This window comes from Mesoplodon mirus, assembly GCF_964341445.2.
Source record: "Mesoplodon mirus genome assembly, chromosome: 12".
In the NCBI taxonomy this organism is placed as follows: domain Eukaryota; kingdom Metazoa; phylum Chordata; class Mammalia; order Artiodactyla; family Ziphiidae; genus Mesoplodon; species Mesoplodon mirus.
In genome coordinates, this window is record NC_138988.1 from 4,274,351 (window position 1) to 4,293,759 (window position 19,409).

Below are 19,409 nucleotides of genomic sequence, written 5' to 3' on the forward strand. Positions count from 1 at the left end.
AGACAGCAGCTGCGGGTCATAGCCAGGCCCTACCCGCCACTCTTCCAGGACGTGGAAGTGACAGGACCCACCCCAGAAGCTTGTCATGAATAATAGAACATAGCAGAGCCCCTTAAAGGTAGCTGTTTTCAGAAGCTGATTTTTAAACTTTTTACTATGAAACAGTTATACATTCAAAGTCATTTACTTTGAATAAATACAAAGTACTGCAGTGCTGCATGCTCCCTTCACCCAGCCTCTCCCGGAGGCCGTGTCTTGCAGAGCCATAGCACAGGATCAGGACCAGGGCAGGATATGGGGACGGGGGTGGGTATCGTTCTTTTTCTTTTCTTCACCCTTCAACTTATCTATCATGACGACCTACATCTTTCACCAGCTGCATGATATTCTGTTATGTGGTGGTTCTGTGATTTATTAACCACATCTCTGTTTATGATCTTTTCTACTGATTCTAGTTTTTCATTTTTATAATCAAGATACAGCAGACAGGGCTTCCCTGGTGGCGCAGTGGTTGAGAGTCCACCTGCCGATGCAGGGGACACGGGTTTGTGCCCCGGTCTGGGAGGATCCCACATGCCGCGGAGCGGCTGGGCCCGTGAGCCATGGCTGCAGAGCCTGTGCGTCTGGAGCCTGTGCTCCACAGCGGGAGAGGCCACAACAGTGAGAGGCCCGTGTACCGCAAAAAAAAAAAAAAAAAGGAGACAGCAGACATGTTTGTATACGTATCTTGGTTTGTTTGTTTGTTTATCTTTGGCTTTCTTTTTTTTTTTTAGTTGAGATGTAATTCCCATACCAAAAAATTTACCCTTTTAGTGTACAATTCAGTGGTTTTCAGTATATTCACAAGATTGTTACAACCATCCCCACTATCTAATTCCACTCTCTAATTCCAGAGCATTTTCATGACCCCAAAAAGAAACCCTGAACCCATTAAGCAGTCACTGCCCCTTCTTCCCACTCCCAACCCCTGCCAGCCACTCACTTTCTGACTATGGTTTTGTCAATTCTGGACATTTCATGTAAGGGGAATCATACAATATGTAGCCTTTTGTGACTGGCTTCTCTCTTATCATAATGTTTTCAAGGTTCATCCATGTTGTGGCCTGTATCAGTACTTCATTCCTTTTTATTGCCAAATAATATGCCATTGAGTAGCTATATCATGTGTTATTTATCCATTCGTCAGCTGATGAGCATTTGAGTTGTTTCTACTTTTTCCCTATTAGGAATAATGCTGCTGTGAACATTGTGTACAAGGTTTTTTGTGCACATATATATATATTTTTTTTTTTTTTTTTTTTTGTGGTACGGTGGCCTCTCATTGTTGTGGCCTCTCCCGTTGCGGAGCACAGGCTCCAGACGCGCAGGCTCAGCGGCCATGGCTCACGGGCCCAGCCGCTCCGCGGCATGTGGGATCTTCCCGGACCGGGGCACGAACCCGTGTCCCCCTGCATCGGCAACCACTGCGCCACCAGGGAAGCCCTGCACATATGTTTTAATTTCTCTTACATATGTACCTGGGAATGGAATTGCTGTTGTCATATAACAACTCTACGTTTAAACTTTTGAAGAATCGCCACACTGTTTACCATAGCGCCTGCACCATTTTACTTTCCTTCCAGCAGCATATGAGAGTTCCAATTTTTCCACATCCTCGTCAACACTTGTTGTTATCTGTCTTTTTCACTGTGACCATCCTAGTAGGTATAAAGTGATATCTCACTGTGGTTTTTATTTGTATTTTTAACTAGCTTATTTGTCTTTTTCTTATTAAGCTGTAAGAGTTCTTTAGATATTCTGGCTACTAAATCATTATCAGATGTATAATTTTCAAAAATTTCCTCCCATTCTCTGGGTTGTGTTTTGTATGTGGGGAGAGAGAGATTGTCTTTTTACTTTCTTGATAATGTCTTTTGAAGCACAAAAGTTTAAATTTTGGTGACATCCAGCTTATCTGTTTTTGTTCTGTCATTTTATCGCATGTGTATGTTTGTGTAACTACCATCACAATCAAGATACAGAACTGTTTCATCACCAAAAAGCTCTTCCTCTCACTGCCCCATCATATCCATACCCCCATAGAAGCTGTTTTTAAAGCAACATTAAACCTTCATTGCCCTGAGAGTCTTGTATGTGTGTTCATCTTTAATATTATTATTTTCTGATTAACAGGCTGAAACAAGCCAGGGAGCCCTGGGCACACTGGCAAATGTAGTAACTTCCCTTGCCAACCTAAGTGAATCCCTTAACAATGGTGACACTTCAGAAATGCAGCCAGAGGACCAGTCTGCAAGTGAGATTACTCGGTATGAACCCATGAGGGTGGAGGCCCCTCCTGACATACACACAGGTGCGGTGTTGTGAGGGTGGGTGGCAGCATTTTGACACCCACCCTGTATTTAATCAAGGATTGCAAAATTGTCCCAGTGCCCCTGCATGTCTGTCTTCTTTCAAATTTTAACTATGGGAATGTGGACCTATTTTATTACACAATATAAAACAGTCTAAAAACTCTTTTCATTCCAGATAATAAACTAAATTGAGTAACTCAGTGGAAACAGGGGAAGAGATGTTACTTGTATTGGTCACTGCTTATGGTGCCTAAACATCAGTAGTGCATCCCCTTTCCCACTTCTGTTTATCTTATGTATCTTTTTTTCCAAGTACTGAGTTTAGAGCTTAAATCGATTCATCAGGGTAGACAGAGATTAGCTGTTAGATGGCACCAGCTGGTCCAGACACCTGTGCCCGCTGCCAAGGGTGTGTTCTCTTTGCAGCTGGGCCACTAGGTTTGCTCCTTTCCTATTGGACCGGCCACTCCTGCCCCTCTTGCCAGGCCAGGCAGGTGCATGGCCAGGGCCACTCAGGTGCACCAGTCCTCATGTTCACTTGTGGTCTGGTAGAAAATTAAAATCTGGATCCAATGGAAAGAGGATGGGATTTGAGTTAGGTCGAATTCTGGTTCTACCACTTACTAGTTGGGTGGTCTTGGAAAAGTTAACTTTCACATCTGTAAGATGGAGAGAATTCTACCTTGGAGAGTAGTTGTAAAAAACAGAAATTATGTGTGAAAATAAATATCTGGCTTAGCACCCAAGGCACCATGGAGACAGCATGTGGAAGCCGCTGCCCCTCTCAGCAAGTCACAGTTAATTATCTTTTCCCCAATGTGTTGTTCCCTAAATTACGTGTCAGCTAGAGCTCTTCTCATAGAAGCTGTGGACTCACAACGCTTGCTACATTTTTGCTCGCAGGGCTTTCGACACCTTAGCTAAAGCACTTAACACCACAGACAGCTCCTCACCTCCAAGCCTGGCGGACGGGATAGACGGCAGTGGAGGAGGGAGCATCCACGTCATCAGCAGAGACCAGTCCACACCCATCATTGAGGTCGAAGGCCCCCTCCTTTCAGACACTCACGTCACATTTAAGGTGAGTGTGTGTAGCTGGGAGAGGAGCTCTGTGCCCAGGCTGGTCTCAGTTAAAAAAATCAAACCTTGAAGTGAGCTCATTTTTCATACGGTTGTGTTTGATCAGGATCTTGTGTTCCAGAACAGTGTTCCCATTATGAAGCATTTTCACTGTCTTGCTCACTTGGCTGTTTGGCTTTGCCGGTAACCCTGAAGCAGGCATGGCCACCTGTCACTGCCAAGACAGGCTGATGCAGGCGGCTCTGCCATCCGCCTTCCCATGATGACCTGGCTTCAGCATAGGCTCAGGCAGGCCCTGTGTCTGTTCCAGCAGGCTTTCCCAGCCATTGGGCCTGACCGCTAGAGCCACAGAAAGTAGATCTCAGATATACTTGAAGACTGGTCAGGTCCTCACGGTCTTCCCTGCACTCACCTCCCCGGCCTCACTTCTCCAGGACACTGCCAGGCTCCCTGAGCCCCTGGTCTCTAGGTCTGCAGATTGAGTCTTCAATTCCCCTCGTATTCTCCACTAGAGAGATCTGGCCAATCACTTAGGAAGACTGAATCCCTGCCCATAGTTGTCCAAGGGTGCCAAGAACACAGGTCACCAGTGGGATTCCAGCTTCAGAGGCATTCAAGCCTCTTCTAGACAGTGGGGCTCCTGGAACCCAGCCCGACATCCTGGTGGTGGTGTGTACTCCTCCTGCCATCAGGGCTCCTGCTCGGCTCTCATTCACTGTTCCCTGAGGCCACCTGCCAAATCCCTGCTAACCTGTGGAGCTGACCCGTCCCTGAGTTTGAGTTAGACTTGAACCTGTGGCTCAAAATGGAATTGCCTTAGAACAAGTACCAGTGTAGTTGAAGCAGAGTTGAGATGTATGTTTTTGTGTGGCTAAGCTGGGAGGTCCCCGTCCTCCCACATTCTAGGGGCCATCAGACCCTAGTTCACTGGGCAGGACCCCACAGGGAGTCAGTGCCGGCCCCCCTGCAGAGGACGTATGCTTCACAAGGATGCTCTGCACGGGGGCTTCAGTGTCAGAGACTGGTGTTGACAAGCTGCCCCCGTCATTTGGTCACCCCCGTGCTGTGTGCTTTCTCTCCCAGCTCACGATGCCCAGCCCGATGCCCGAGTACCTCAATGTGCACTACATCTGCGAGTCCGCGTCCCGCCTGCTCTTCCTCTCCATGCACTGGGCCAGGTCCATCCCGGCCTTTCAGGCACTTGGGTAAGTGGCTTTTTTCTCCGTGTGTATCCTTGGGCAGGGCTTTTCCTGCTCTAGGAATGGCCTGGAAGATCTCTGAGGGCCCTTCCAGTTTGTTCCTTTGCCCCGATTTGCTTGTTAAATACAGTTGGTGGAGTGGTAGCAAGGGGACAACCTTGGTGGCCAAGGCTGCAATGTTCCTCAGACCTTTATCATGCCTTCTCCATGTGCCTTGGACTTGGTGCTAGGAGCAGGGGATGGAGTGGAATGGAAGGCAGGAGTCGTCCTGTGATCTTGAGACAAATACGGGGTACTGCGTCTGGGGGCTTCTGAGATGAAGACAGATTGTTTCGAGGTGCATCAGCCGTGCTGTCCTGAGTGTAGATTCCCCCCTCCTCCCTGCTGCAGCCCCAGCTCCTCCCTGGCAGGCTGGGTGTGTCTGTACCTTTCGGAGCCCACCCTCGGCTCTCAGTCCTTTGATCACTGCAGCCTTTTGTGACAGAACCACACCAGGGCTGTTAAGGGAATAGTTTCTCTTCAGAGGGACTTCAATTAAGGCAGTCACGGACAGTGGTGTTTGTGAAGAACAATCCTGGGCATTCCATAGGCCTTCGGCAAATACATGGTGACACGACTTGTTTGGGACACGCGGGGGCTTGGAGGAGTGCCACCGGCCCCCGCACCCACCACGCCTCTGTGTCCCCAGGCAGGACTGCAACACCAGCCTGGTGCGGGCCTGCTGGAACGAGCTCTTCACCCTCGGCCTGGCCCAGTGCGCCCAAGTCATGAGCCTCTCCACCATCCTGGCCGCCATTGTCAACCACCTGCAGAACAGCATCCAGGAAGGTAGGGCGGGGGCTGCGGGCAAGGACGGCTCGGTCTCGGCTGGCCCGCCGCTTAGCCAGCCTGTGTCCCACAGCGTCCCTTACCTGTCAGAATGTTTAAATTTCTACCCGACTGCCTTCTTTTCACATAATGAAGAGGAAAGGAAAAAAATAATTGGGAAAAGGTGCTGATTTCCGACATACAGACGTTGAGTGATGTTTTCAGAATAGTCACAGCTTCTGTTTTCAACTTCATTGACAGGTTGCCCTTTCATGTATCTCACAAATCCTCACAACCCTGTAAAGTAGAAACTGTTATATCAGGGTTACATATGGGAAGACCAGGTCCCAGTAAGGTCCCTGGCTTGCCTGGGATAAAGCAGCAAGTGGAAGAGCTGGGGACTGGGGCACAGACCTGGGTCATGTGACCCCCTAGTCCAGGGCATGAATGAACAAGTGAGTCTCTTATTATGAGATCTGTGCAACCACCTGACATCGGGTGGTCAGGTCCCAGCCGTATCAGGACTGGGGAGTAGCCTGGGCGGTCTCCACAAGCTGCACATCCGTGGCACACTGAAGACACTGTCAAGGGAGCCCACGCTGCCCAGGGTCTAGACTATCCCTGCAGATCACACTTGCATCTGAGGTGGAGTTGAATTGCTCTTTTAATCAGGCATCCCAGTGTTTGAGACCTAGGAGTGTGAGTCACCTAGTCACACCTTCGTTTTTCTAGTTATTCCTTTGGAATAGTTATATAATGGTGATTTTTAAAACCCTGTAACATTTTATTGAATTTTAGGTTTGTTCGCAAACGAGCTTTAGTTTTATTTTTAACTGAATATAATAATACTGCCTTCAGCAAGATACTGTCATGAAGACTAAATCAGACAACAGATAAAATTATTTTGACAACTAAAAAATGCCAATGTGTTCAGGTTGGCAAATATTTATTCAGTGCCTGCAGAGACTTGGAAAGAATTGACCTTGATAAGAACTGGCATGTGGGCCTTCAGCACCTGCAGGCCAAAGGTGCTGCCCAGGGTGGGGCCGGGGAGAATCGCTGGTCTCGGAGGTCGTTACTGAGGCAGAATATTAACAGAGTGGAATCTGGGTGCCTGTTGTCACTTCACCTATAACTGGAAAATGAGGCTCTTGAGATAACTGGTTTTTCATTTAAAAGTGAAACTATTCTCTCATTTTTTTCAATCTGTGGCCCCTCAAAGAAGCTCATGTTATTGCTCTCATTAGCCTTTCTCAGAGGATCTGTGATGTTGATTTCTAGATAAACTTTCTGGCGACCGGATAAAGCAAGTCATGGAGCACATCTGGAAGCTTCAGGAGTTCTGTAACAGTATGGCGAAGCTGGATATAGACGGCTATGAGTATGCATACCTTAAAGCTATAGTTCTCTTTAGCCCCGGTAAGATATGCAGTGGTCACAGTCACTCAACGACTGTTTTCCACCTGTGTGTACTGATATTTCTGAACATGAGCATGTTTGTCGGGTTGTCAGCAGTGTAGAGAGAGCCCTGCCACACTGTGTGTGACTGAATGTTCCCATAATATATGTGCTTTGCTAGCTAAGATAAATACATACATTCTTTTAAAGTCCTGTCTTTATATTACCAAAGAAATATGCTGTAGTGCCGGGTAACTTCATATGCTAAATAGATATCATCTGTATCCTAACTAAGCCATTGGCTAAATAAGACTACGGCAAACAAAGTTGAGTACACATTTGGCCCTCTGTGTCCACGGGTTCCGTATCAGTGGATTCAACCAATCGTGAATCAAAAATATTCAAGGAAAAATATATTCCAGGAGTTCCAAAAAGCAAAATTTATTTTGCCATGCACCAGCAACTAGGTACAACTATTTACATAGCATTTATAATGTATTAGGTATTAGAAGTAATCTAGAGGTGATTTAAAAGTATAAGGAAAGATATGTGTAGGTTATATGCAAATACTATACCATTTAATGTAAAGGACATGAGCATCAGTGGATTTGGTATCCATGGGGGGTTCTCGGAACCAATCCCCTGTAGATGCCGAGGGATGACTATACTACCACCCAGTGTCCTTTTTTTGTTTTGTTCTGTTTTGCTCTTTGCTAATTTTTAGGTATGTTAGCACTTACAATCCAGTACAGATCGAAACTGCACAAGTTTACCCACAGTCTCTGTAGGACGGTAGCAGCAGCAGCTGCAGGGCTTGCCAAAAGGTGTGGTCACAGCAGATGAAGAAGAGGCAGCGAGACTGTTGGTGGAAAGTAAGAGTCGACTGGGCTGGCCTCACTCACTCCCCGTCAGCTGTTCTCTCTGAGCCTCCTGAGAGGCCACTTGGTGACTGTTGTCCTCGACAGCAGGGGTGGACGCAGCTTAACCTCTCTGTCCCGCTGCCCCGGCCCCCTGCTCATGAATAACAAAATAGCTAATAAAAGTGGGAGACACTATGGGATTAAATATCTAGAGAGCAGATGGTAATTTCTAATTTCATGTGGTATATGTTGTCTGGAGTAAGGAAGGAAGCCACAGGTCTAGAACCAGCCCCAGTGGGGCTGCTGAGGCTGGTGTGAGCACCCAGGGGCCACACCTCTCCTGGGAACCTTCAGGTCGTGGCAGAGCACAGAGGAAGAGCCAGTGTTCTAGCAAGAGTATGCAAACTAGACCAGCCTTCAGAGCTCAATCTATTGCACTTGAGAAATTTGTCAGAAGTTTTACTAAAAATAAGTACTGAGAAGTCTGCAAATGAGGCTTTCCAAATACAGAAGACAATTTGGGGTACTTTTATTTTTTCAGATCATCCAGGTTTGACCAGCACAAGCCAGATTGAAAAATTCCAAGAAAAGGCACAGATGGAGTTGCAGGACTATGTTCAGAAAACCTACTCGGAAGACACCTACCGGTGAGGCACACGGGCACGATGGGGCGAGGCTGGATCTGTAGCTGCAGATATCAGTTACATTGGCCTTCCCATTTCTGGCAGCCTGGTAGAGCCTCCATTTGATCACACTTTAATTCTTGCATTTTACGGCTGAAAATGGAGTGGGGAGGGTCAGGAGTCCCAGGCCATCCCAGTGTTGCTGGGTGACTGGGTGAGACCTTGGGTTGTTGCTCTTTAATTTGAGGGGTTGAGAGCCTTGATCTCCTTTGGGGCTGATGTTGTGTGTGAGATGAGCTCTCACGGAGACTCCGCTTGTCCAGAACAGTCGGCAGCCCTGCCCTTCTGCCCCACATTCACTGAGGAGACGGTGCTAGACAAAAGGGTTTCCTTGACAGAAGCCAAATCTGACCCCTAGAAAGAGTGACTGGGTTCGACAAAGTAGTAATTTAATCCTCACGTAAACTGATTTTTTCAAGTTCCTTTATTTGGGTGAAAATTTATAATGTTTGGGCAGCAGGGAAAATATGTTATCTGTACGCCTTTCTCATGCAGCTTTGACCAGGTAAGTTGTTCTGAAATAGGGCAGAATGTGCTGGCAGGCTTTCCCTCCAGCTGAGGAGTGGGAGAGCTCTTTGCCCGTGACCTCTTCTAACCCACTGGAGGCTATGTGAACTTCTGGGGCCTGTCAAGCATAGTGTTTCCCTCCCCACCTTCCCCCGATCCTGTACTCTGCACAGACAGACCTCAGTCAGTAGGTGCCCTGTGGGCCTGAGTGCCCCAGCCCCAGGGGGACAGTTTCTCTGGTGTGACTGGGGGCCTGTGGCGGGCCCGGCTGGCAGAGAGCCTGCCTCTGCTTTAGGCACGCCGCCATGGCCAGACACAGCTTTTGCCAAAGCAGGATCCATTTTCTACTGGAGTCACTGAAGACCTCACAATGAATCTAGAATGGCTTCAGCCTCAATGCGTACAAAGTGGTAACACACCCACACCAGAGCTCATACAGCCAGGCATGTGGGCGTGCTGTCCCCTGAGGAGGCTCTGGGCCCAATCCACACCAGAAGAGGCTGAAAAGGCTCCTCTGGGGCTGCTGGCAGAGCCCCAGCACACGGGAATTGCCTTGACGATGGCAGCTCTCTGGCCTTTGAAAGTAGATGTTTCTGAAAAAGTCCTGAGTCACTACTCCTGGTCCAGTCAGGGACCCTGGGGGAGAAGAGGGCAAGCCAGGTAGGTGATTTGGGGCCAGAAATGAGAGCTGGGGGTGGGGGCTCTCTCATAGCACTCAGAAACACTCAGTTCCCAAAGAAAAGGCCCTGGAATGGTTGCGTCCTCTTTATACAGTCATGGCTTTAGTCTGTCCCATCCTTAGGCCTTTTCTCACGCTGTTTGTTCCTCCTGAAATCCTCTCCCATCCTTTGCATCTCTGCTGACAGGAACCTTAGCCAGCGTCTAAGGCCCAGCTAGATGTCCTCCCTGACTGGCCTTTTCTGACCTCCCGAGACCCTTCAGCCTGTCGGCCCCTTGGCACCTTTGGGTGCGCTGCCAGACACCGTGGCTGGGCAAATGGATGATTGTGCTGGAATACTGCTTTCATAATGCAAATATATTTTCCCCTTTTAAAAATAACATTCACTGTAGAAAAAAATTAGAACATTCTGGAAAGCAAAAAGAAAACTTTTAGCTCTTTGTAAATACCACTTCCCTGTTAACATTTTATGTATTTACTTCCAGTAATTTCTTAGTATGTGCAATTGGAATCAGAAAATAAGGTTTCGTGACCTTTTTTTCACTTAATATTCAGTGAGCATGTATACATTCTTCTAAATCATTTTCCATGGCTAAGGAGATGCCATAATTTCATCATTTCCCTACTTATGAAAATGTCAGTCGTTTCAAGACTGGGCTGGCCCTGCAGTTTGCATCCTGGTGCCCACCGCTCTGGGTGCTGGCTGTGGAAATGGCCCATCCACGAGATGCTTCAGATAGTGTCCAGTGACCTGCCAGGACAGGGTCATGGTGTGCCCTCCTGGGGTTCCTTCCAAATAAAAATCTTATTGCTTTATTTTTAATTACAATGCTAAAAGAACACTGGAAATTAGAGCAATATATAAAAAGTTTTAATTGATGTAATCACTTCCAAATCCCAATATACCCAGAGGTCAACCATTAGCATTCTGGTGACCATCCTTCCAAGTACTTTATTTACACACGTACATACAAATGAATATACGCAAATGAGGTCACGCTGTACTTGCTGTTTCACATCCGCTTTTTTTTTTTTTTTTTTTTGGCTGCGTTGGGTCTTCGTTGCTGTGCGCCGGCTTTCTCTAGTTGTGGTGAGCGGAGGCTACCCTTCATTGCGGTGCGCGGGCTTCTCATTGCAGTGACTTCTCTTGTTGCGGAGCACAGGCTCTAGGCGCGCGGGCTTCAGTAGTTGTGGCACGTGGGCTCAGAAGTTGTGGCGCACGGGCTTAGTTGCTCTGCAGCATGTGGGATCTTCCTGGACCAGCGCTCAAACCCATGGGATTCTTAACCGCTGAGCCACCAGGGAAGCCCTCACATCCTCTTAAGTTTTTATTCCGCTATATGTCATGGAATTCTTATCAATGAATATAGACCTTTATTATCCTCTTTAATGAGTATGTAGTGATTCATTATATGGAGACATCATAGAGACACCATACTTTATTTTAACCTGCCCTCCTCTGACAGGTTTCCAGATTTTTCTTTTTGGTGGGGCTGAGGAGAGTTGTTATAAACAATGAAGGGAACATATCTGTACATAATCTTTGTGCTCATGATAAATTCCTACAAGAGGAACTGTTGAAATCAGAAAAGCAAGGGTGGACAGTGAATGTTTTTGTTTGATTCAGTTCCGAGCAGAGTAGACAGGGCCCTTGGGAGCCTATCCAGGGTGAAGTCTGAAGTGCAGCAAACCCCCTTCTCTAATGACCCTTCCTCTTACAGGTTGGCCCGGATTCTTGTCCGCCTGCCAGCACTCAGGCTGATGAGCTCCAACATAACAGAAGAACTTTTTTTTACTGGTCTCATCGGCAATGTTTCAATAGACAGCATAATCCCCTACATCCTCAAGATGGAGACAGCAGAGTATAACGGCCAGATCACCGGAGCCAGCCTATAGCGCACACCTCACACCTGCCGAGGAGCACAGGATCCGCCCAGGACCGCTCAAATACAAAGAAAATAAAGTAGTGGTATTTTGGTATGTGCAAATATTTCCAGTATCTTAGCTATTTCCTACCTGGTTTCTTCTTATCTGTTAATCCCAGACAGTAGCAACTAAAAGACTAGTAGGATCCTTTCTTGCCATAAGAAATGTTTTAATGCCTTTTGATGAAGCAGCAGATTTTGGAACAATCTTTTAACTCAGTTTTTATTTAGAAATTCTCAAAGGGCAAAAAACAAAAGCAAAGTTTTATAATGTCAGAGACTAGTTAAAGAAAACGAAACCTAAGAGAACAACAGTATGTGTGTATATATTAAAAACGTCCTTGGAATTAATAGCTACTAATTACCAGGGTAATGATATTAGCACTTTCTAAGCACTTCTTATCAATGTGTAATGTTAGCAACATCTTGCCTATGTGCAGGGCAAATGGAAAACTGTGTATGTCTTTTGCCGAAATACTAACGATTTCTGTGAAAATGCAATAGGGTTACAGGAGACAATCATTTATGCTTAAGGAAGGAAGGCATCATTCCTAACTGTACGCACATATTGCTGGTGTAGAGCTAAACTCCCGGGAATGAATGAAGATGCAGCTTATCTGTACGTGCAGTCAGGGGGAGTGTGGTGGCACAATCGTGGTGACCCGAATTCGAAGCTTCCTCAGCCAGAGCTGATGCTTGTCAGGTTCTCTGACCTCTGGTCCTGGTCTGTGACGGGCATCTGCAGGCTCCTCTGAACTCGGGGCTCTTCTGGTGACTGGTTCTCAGAATTGGATTAAACCAGTCAGATGTTAACTGCCAATTCCTGCAGCAACTGAAAACATCCCCGAATCACCTCCACCACTCACAGCAGTTGGAGCGTTCTGACCAAAAAGTGCAAGGTGAGCATTCTGAACCCTTGCCGGGACCTCCCAACTACAGTGTGGGGTGGTTGCATGTTTTCCAGGTGGAGGAGTGCGAGGGCTCCCTTCTCAGCAGTTTCCATCCCAAATGCCCCTTGGGAAGGGCCTGTGTTCCTGCACTTGCGGTCCGAACTGGGAGGTGGACTGTGGTGCGGGTCTTGCTGCCTGCCCAGGCAGCAGCTGTGGTGGAGCTGAGTGGCATGTTTCTCAGTGTCTCCAGGCTCAGCACCTCTGTCGGCAGGTTTCTCAATGATCCTGGCATACCATGCACGCACTTGGGTTCCCCCGGTTGTGCCAGCAGACGAACTCTGGAGCATTTTACATGATGGATGCAAACAACCTTTAATCCCCAAAGTTATCGTCTTCTCCTTGTAAGTGATAGCGACCACTGTTTACAAGAACAGAATGCGGTTATTGGGAAGTTTAGTCGGAGAAAAGCGCCCATAGTTCCCCTGGTTGTGAAGCAGCAGCACACATTAAGGCTGCCTCAGGTACCTGTACTTTCTTTCTGTGTAGCCCAGATTAAGAAAATACAGTGTGAGGCTAATTGTGTTTCTTGAACCTTTTGATCAGATGATACCCCAAAAGACCCCACTGCACTCACTCCCCCGCCTCCAGGCATCCATGGCCGTGTGAAGCTGAGGAGAGCAAGGTGGGTGCCTCGTGTGCTGCACGTGGGTGCTGGGCCGCCGCCACGGGCTCACGGCAAGATGGGACTCTATCTGAAGCTGTCGGCGGCACTTACGGAAGTCATTAGTGGGAATTATTGGGAACAGTGTCTCCAACTTGGAAATTCCTGTTTGGATCTAATTATATCATTTATCGTTCATGCCTTGGGAGCAAATTTTGGAGAATAGTTGGGGGGGGGGTACCCGTTATAAAATAATGGGAAGGATTTAATTTTGACAGCTTAAATTTTTGGTTTTCTAACTTTGAAGTGATTTAAGTTTCAAAATTAAGGCAAAAAGTGGCTAAGGATTTTCGCAGAGGGCATTTTGTAGCACTTGTGTGCATCTTACATAGCGAGTTGCCTATTTTTCTGTTCTTTTGACTTTGGATGTAAGCATGTCTGTTGATCCTGTAGCAGCTCCCTGGGAACACGTATTGTGTCACATCTTTCAGGTCTGAGTTCTTGGTGATGGTGAAAAGGTCCACACTGGCTGGCTGCCCTGGGCGTCCTGTGTCTGTGAGGCTTTTATACTCAGGTTGCTTTAAGGTATGAGGGCAGCTTAGCCAAGACCTAGACTGAAGTCTGTGCTGGGAACAGAAGGTGGTACCAGCAGGGAGACAGTGAACACCTGGATAAGCACATGCCCCACTCCAGCAGGACGGCCCGGGAGAAAAGCCGATTCTAAGCCGGTCCTGCTCCCTGAGTCCCTTCGCTGCTGATGGCTGATTCTAGTGGACCATGTTGGGCTTTGAACACTCCTCGTTAGTTTCCTAGATCCCCTTGGCCTTACTTTGAAGTGGGCTTTTCCTTAAAAATCAGCTCCACACGACCTGAATTCTCGCCGCTCCAGATCATCTCAGGCCTTTGACAGCAGGTCCATTCTCTCGTCAAACTGGTTAAAAGAAGCCCAGAGTCAAGAATTATTTAAAGAGATTGCAAGTAAATATTTGGGCTCAACTTTCACCGGGCTTTTAACCCTTGTTAGTAGTTTGTGAAACTCTGATTTAGTGAAGTGAGACCAGCCCTGAGTAGTCTGCATCTGAGTGAAATAAGCCAGGATCAGGATTCTTTGCCACGAGAATCCTGGCCCAGCCACCCCTCCCTCCCTCTGTGAGGAGAGTACGTAAGGGAGGTGGGGACAGACGTACACCACTGCTTCCTGATGAAGTGGGCTCTTTTCCATCGGTATTTCAGATAACGTTGGACAGTTATGTATTGAAATTTGTGGAGTTCATTACATATAATCATAAAACAGGACCGGAAGAGACGTAGAGAAAGACCAAATTACTCAAGCAAATATTTTCCATGTTATTCCTTGAAAGTATTTTTAAGGAAGTATGTTACTTACCACACTTCTGATTTGTGTGTGTGTGTGTGTGTGTGTTTGGGTGGGGTGGGGAGGCTACCTTATTTATTGTCTAACCTCTGCCATGAGGCTGTGGTCAGGGTTCTTTTGTCGTTTGGGTTTTTATATTTAATTTCAGGTGTAGTCACTTGTAAGATGTTATGTAATTGCCCTCAAGAGGGATCGTTTTCTAGCCTGTTGGCGTCAGTATTAAATGCAGACTCTCTCCCGAGGTGGTGGCAGTGGACACACCCAACGGGCTCCCTGATCGATGTGGCGGCAGCACCCTCGCTGGGGCACAGGGCTGTAGCCACACTGCATGCTGGTTCTCTAGCTTGTTTGGGGGTAGCCACAGCAGGGAGCCAAGAACTAGAAGGGCTCTCGTTGTACCTAGTGCTCTTAATCCTGATCCTTTGAGGGAACACCAAGCAGAGCAGTCTTGCTCCCAGCCCTGCCTGACAAGCAGCCTTTGGATGGAGATCCAAGTTCCAGGGCCTGATCAGATTAGAGCCTGGAAACGCGTTGCCCACTTTCCAGTGGAAGTGGCCTTATGTGCAATGGGGCTGAAGGTGACATTACAACTCTTCTGAGTCCAGGTCATGAAAGGCGGCATCTTCTGATGCTCACCTTTATTTTTGAGGATGGTGCCCTTCAAAGCCTAGAAAGGCCGGAGAAAGCAGGGCACACACCCACATCCTTCACTGTCCCACTTCCATTCTCCATAGATTGTGTGGCTCTTGGAAAATGTCTTAACTTTGATGTAAATTTGCAAAGCTAGCCCCTCATCATGACTGAGTGGGATGAGTCTTTTGTACACAGAGTCCTGGGCCTCCTCACCTGTGCCTCCCACCAGCGGGCACTTCTGTGTGTTCAGCCCTGGGGTCCCTTCGGCGGCATTGTGTGTGTACAGATTTATAGGCTTGTGTGACTGACTGAATGTACATGTGTTTATACCTTCTCTATATGTACAGTGTATATAGCGTATGTGTACATAGATGTACATTATGTATACAGACATGTAGCCACATATCCAGACTTTCCTTTTGTTTTACAGAGAATCTACGATAGAGTTTTCACAGTAAATTGATGTGGGTGTTCCATGGTCCCTCAGCAGGATGGGTCTGCTGAGACTTTAACTCCATTTTCCTTTGGGTGAGCCTGGCTGGGAAAGGCCCTGAGGTCAATGTCCACTCTGCACCAGGGCAAGTTCCAGACACAAAGGCCCTGGCAGGATGACATTGCTTTCTATTCTCTAGGAAGCATGAATGTTGATGGCTGATTTCTATGGTATACAAATTACAAATCTTAAATTCTGTCTCTAACTATATATATATAGCATGTGAATGAAATCCACTGACCTTATTCCTGTCTATAAATTATGATTCTAAAATTTTTAAATTTCAGATAAAAATTGCATTTTTATACAGATGTATACCCTTAAAGCTACAAATGCCAAATTTTCCTTGTCCAGGTCTATTCTGAGGAATTTTCCCATTAATCAGGCTTTAAACTGAGATACAGCACTCAGGAGCCAGGGCCCAGCCCAGCAGTAGTTGCTCATGCACCTACTAAGCAGAGACCTGAATGGTGGGAAGGTTGAAAGCTGGCCTGCTGAAAGAATTCACTGGATAACTGCAAAAACTCACATAATCCACAGGTTACTTTTTTTTAAAAAATAAGCTTACTGAAATGTTTGAAAATACTTCATTGAGACCACAGTACTTGGTGCCTTTTGTGAGATGGTGGGTCGTTTAGCCTTCAGCTTCCCATAGCTTTGATGTGACGAAAGCTCCTGCTACTTCACTGGCCTCATCCCACAGTGATTGTTCGACCTTGCCCATGTCCTTGCCTGTCGTGACAATCACACTATTGAACGTGGCTCTCCAGTTAAAACTCAAGTGGAAGCCTGACAGTCTCTAAATGAATCTTTAAAAGTTTTCCTTTGGGGCTATTTACCTTAACTGTAATCTAAGAATAATTAAACTGTGAGTTTAAAAAAAGTATCTTGGGGGTGAGGAATGTCTGAGATATTTTTAATGCCCAGCTATACTTTCAGTTAAGAAGCCAATAATAATTCTGAAATGCTGGGAAAAAAGGCTCAGCAATATTTATCGATTGACAGACTGTGATAAAGCTGAACACTTGGGTAACAATTAGAAATGGTAGTCTTTACATTAAAAATGGCTTTTCTTTAGGAAAGTGTAGTCAATTACCATTTTAACCACCAGAGCACTCATGGATTCAAATGCCGCTGCCACACACAACTCAAGTGCGGGAGTATTTTTCTACACTCTCTCCGTTCTCCCAATTATCTTGTAAACCAGTGTTCAACTAGTTTTATAACTGAAAACTGCACATTTTTCATAGTACAAACCATAGTTTTTACCTGTAGTTTGGAGCTGTCTGTTAAAATGTAGCTGCACTATCAGCCCTTTTAAAAGAAGTATGTTAAAGGAAAATTGGGGTGTTAGATTTTTGGGACCGTTTCTGTAACCTCTGCCCTTCACAATATAGAAAATATTGTTTATGCCATCACATTCTAATTCCAGGTTTAAAATCTGGTGAAAGCTGTATAGCTTGAAATCAGCTTTTTTTATGCGATGGCATTTAAAAAACAGCATGTTCTTTTTAAACTGAATTTTATATCTACTCAATGTCTTCAGTCTCGAAGAATTTGCATTGTTGTGTTTGTATATAGAGTATTGCAGTGCATGAATTAGCTTTATGCATTTTATTAAATGCTGTTTCAATGTGGCATTATTGTTGTGGCTTAATACTACTACCTAAAAGAGGTTTATACTATTAAAGTGAATTAAAAACTAATAATGTGCATCCTGCTCCTCATTTCTCCTCGTAATAGTAACATCGGTAACGCCTGACCCCCAGAGGCACCCAGAATGCTCTGCCTGAACCCCAGGTAGGTGGCAAGGAGGCACCCTGGTCGTCAGACCCCTACAGCTCGCACCCCACCTTAGCCTTGCCCAGAAGTGACTTAGCCCTTGATGGTCCACTGGATTGTAAATACCTTTAACGAAAATGTCGGCGGGACCATCCCCTCTGCGTCCCTCCAGTGGAGCCACTCCTTGGTGTGGTGTCCAGAAGCCACACAGACCTCCCTGGAGCGGAGCAGAGCACAGCTTGGGCCGCCGGACACACAGATCGCTGGCACCAGACAGACAGACGTGCACAGAGCCAGGCCTCAAACCGGCAGATGCTTCCTGTAAGGATATTTGCTCTCCAGGGTAAAAATGTCTTCTTAAAGTTTCAGAACTTTAGAACTTGCTCATTATGTCATCTGACCTCTCATTTTACAGATGAGGATTCTAAGGTCCAAAGTCAGATGCATGGCAGAACCCACAGGCAGCCAAATAGCTTTAAGTGGCTTTGCCAGGTAGAACTCAAAATGAGAAGAAAATTGGTCACTTCAGGAGAACAAGGCCAAAAACCATCGGATGAACACTGCTTATGCAGATAAAATTAGAAAATGTCAATTACAAGATCCTCATATGAGAGGATTGGGATTGACATATACACTAATATATATAAAACGGTAACTAATAACCTGCTGTATAAAAAAATAAATAAAATTCAAAAAAAGATCCTCATAGCAATCTTCTCTACTAATTTCTTCCCATTTTTGTAAATTTAAACCCATCATCTTTTTTACCACTAATGAAGTAGGAAATAGATGGCAAAGGAATAATGCCCCCCAGTGGTGTTTATCTCCACGCATGTCACCTGCTACCTATAAAATAGCCCACGCAAACAGTAACAGCAGCGCCATCGTGTCAGGCACTGGACATTTATTCTCTCTCTAAAGAGGCGTCAAAAACTAGCTTAGTTCAGGGCGATCCTCCTATTAGCAACCCTGGGGGCGCCCCTGTGGACCATGCAGGGGAGGGCCATTTCTGTAAGTCCTTACTCTTTCTGAAAAGGCCAGTCAGCCACTGTGAAGGCCATGGCTGCCACCAGCTGGGAGCAGTATCAGAAACATGGCGGGAACTGAGACCAGCACCCAGGGAGGGATTAGAATGGGGGACAGGTTTTTCTAGCCGCCCTCGGAAATGGTGCTGGAGGAGAGAGCACCAAAGTGTTGAATTTCAGTTAAACAACCCTCATAAGCCTGTGGTCATTCAGGACAGCTACCCATTACACATCAGACCCACACACCCACCTCCCCCCAACCCCGACGTTTACACCATCACCCTGAACACAGGTCTGGTACAAAATCACAGTAAACCATAACCTGAGCACCATATGTGAAAGGAGCCAAACTTCCCCCAATTTCATGAGGTACTCTGCAGCATTTATATAAAACATCCCAGTCGCACACTGGGATAAGGACTACCTTTCTTCCCACCTCACCGGGAGCTTTCGGCTTCAGTCCAAGTCCTTTGCTCTTGACCAAGTAAACCTAATCTTAAGGTGACCCTAGAGGGCCCTGGTGTCTCCTGAGGACTGAAACCAACACAACTGAAGTGACAGCAACATCAGTGTCCTGTGAGGAAAGAACTCCCAGGCAGACCCCCAGTGACACCTCACACCCTCTTCCAAACCTCAGTATGTGAAGGCTGACCAAGCCAGAGGGTAGCGCCCTCCACCAGGGGGCGCCCTCTCCTTGCCAGGGAGCCAGGTCTGGGCCTCCACTGGGACCTCTTGGCCTCTGGCACAGCCTCGCCCCAGTGGTCAGTTGGCTTTAGTTTAAAATGCGAGCGCTGCACACAAGCTTGCCCTGGGATTTCTGAAAAATTCCAAAGAGACGGACTGGAGAGGACGTCTATACCACCAGCCAGACAGCTCCGGCCAGACCCCCACGCAGCAGTTCTTCATTATTCTCCAGAGCAAGGCCTGGAAGAAGAGTCGAAGGCACTAGAGACCAGGAAAGGGCTGCAGGCCTGAGACGAGATGTCACCAGGCTGCGGCCTCACACCTTCCCGAGCCCAAAGCCCTGTCCCTACGAAGGCCTGTCAGACCGGATTCATGCC

The 19,409-nt window shown here is 46.8% G+C and overlaps 1 protein-coding gene across 3 annotated transcripts in view; it reads left to right on the plus strand.

Moving 5' to 3' along the window:
- NR2C2 (nuclear receptor subfamily 2 group C member 2) overlaps nucleotides 1–17,250 on the plus strand; it is a 92,181-nt gene extending 74,931 nt beyond the window's left edge. For all 3 annotated transcript variants that reach the window (XM_082639179.1, XM_082639177.1, XM_082639178.1), the window contains 7 exons: nucleotides 2,173–2,306; nucleotides 3,255–3,432; nucleotides 4,515–4,636; nucleotides 5,319–5,458; nucleotides 6,719–6,856; nucleotides 8,237–8,342; nucleotides 11,286–17,250. In XM_082639179.1, coding sequence (XP_082495305.1) covers nucleotides 2,173–2,306; nucleotides 3,255–3,432; nucleotides 4,515–4,636; nucleotides 5,319–5,458; nucleotides 6,719–6,856; nucleotides 8,237–8,342; nucleotides 11,286–11,460 — 993 coding nt within the window. In that variant the 3' untranslated portion in view covers nucleotides 11,461–17,250. The remainder of the gene's footprint in view (nucleotides 1–2,172; nucleotides 2,307–3,254; nucleotides 3,433–4,514; nucleotides 4,637–5,318; nucleotides 5,459–6,718; nucleotides 6,857–8,236; nucleotides 8,343–11,285) is intronic.
- Nucleotides 17,251–19,409: the final 2,159 nt, after the last annotated feature.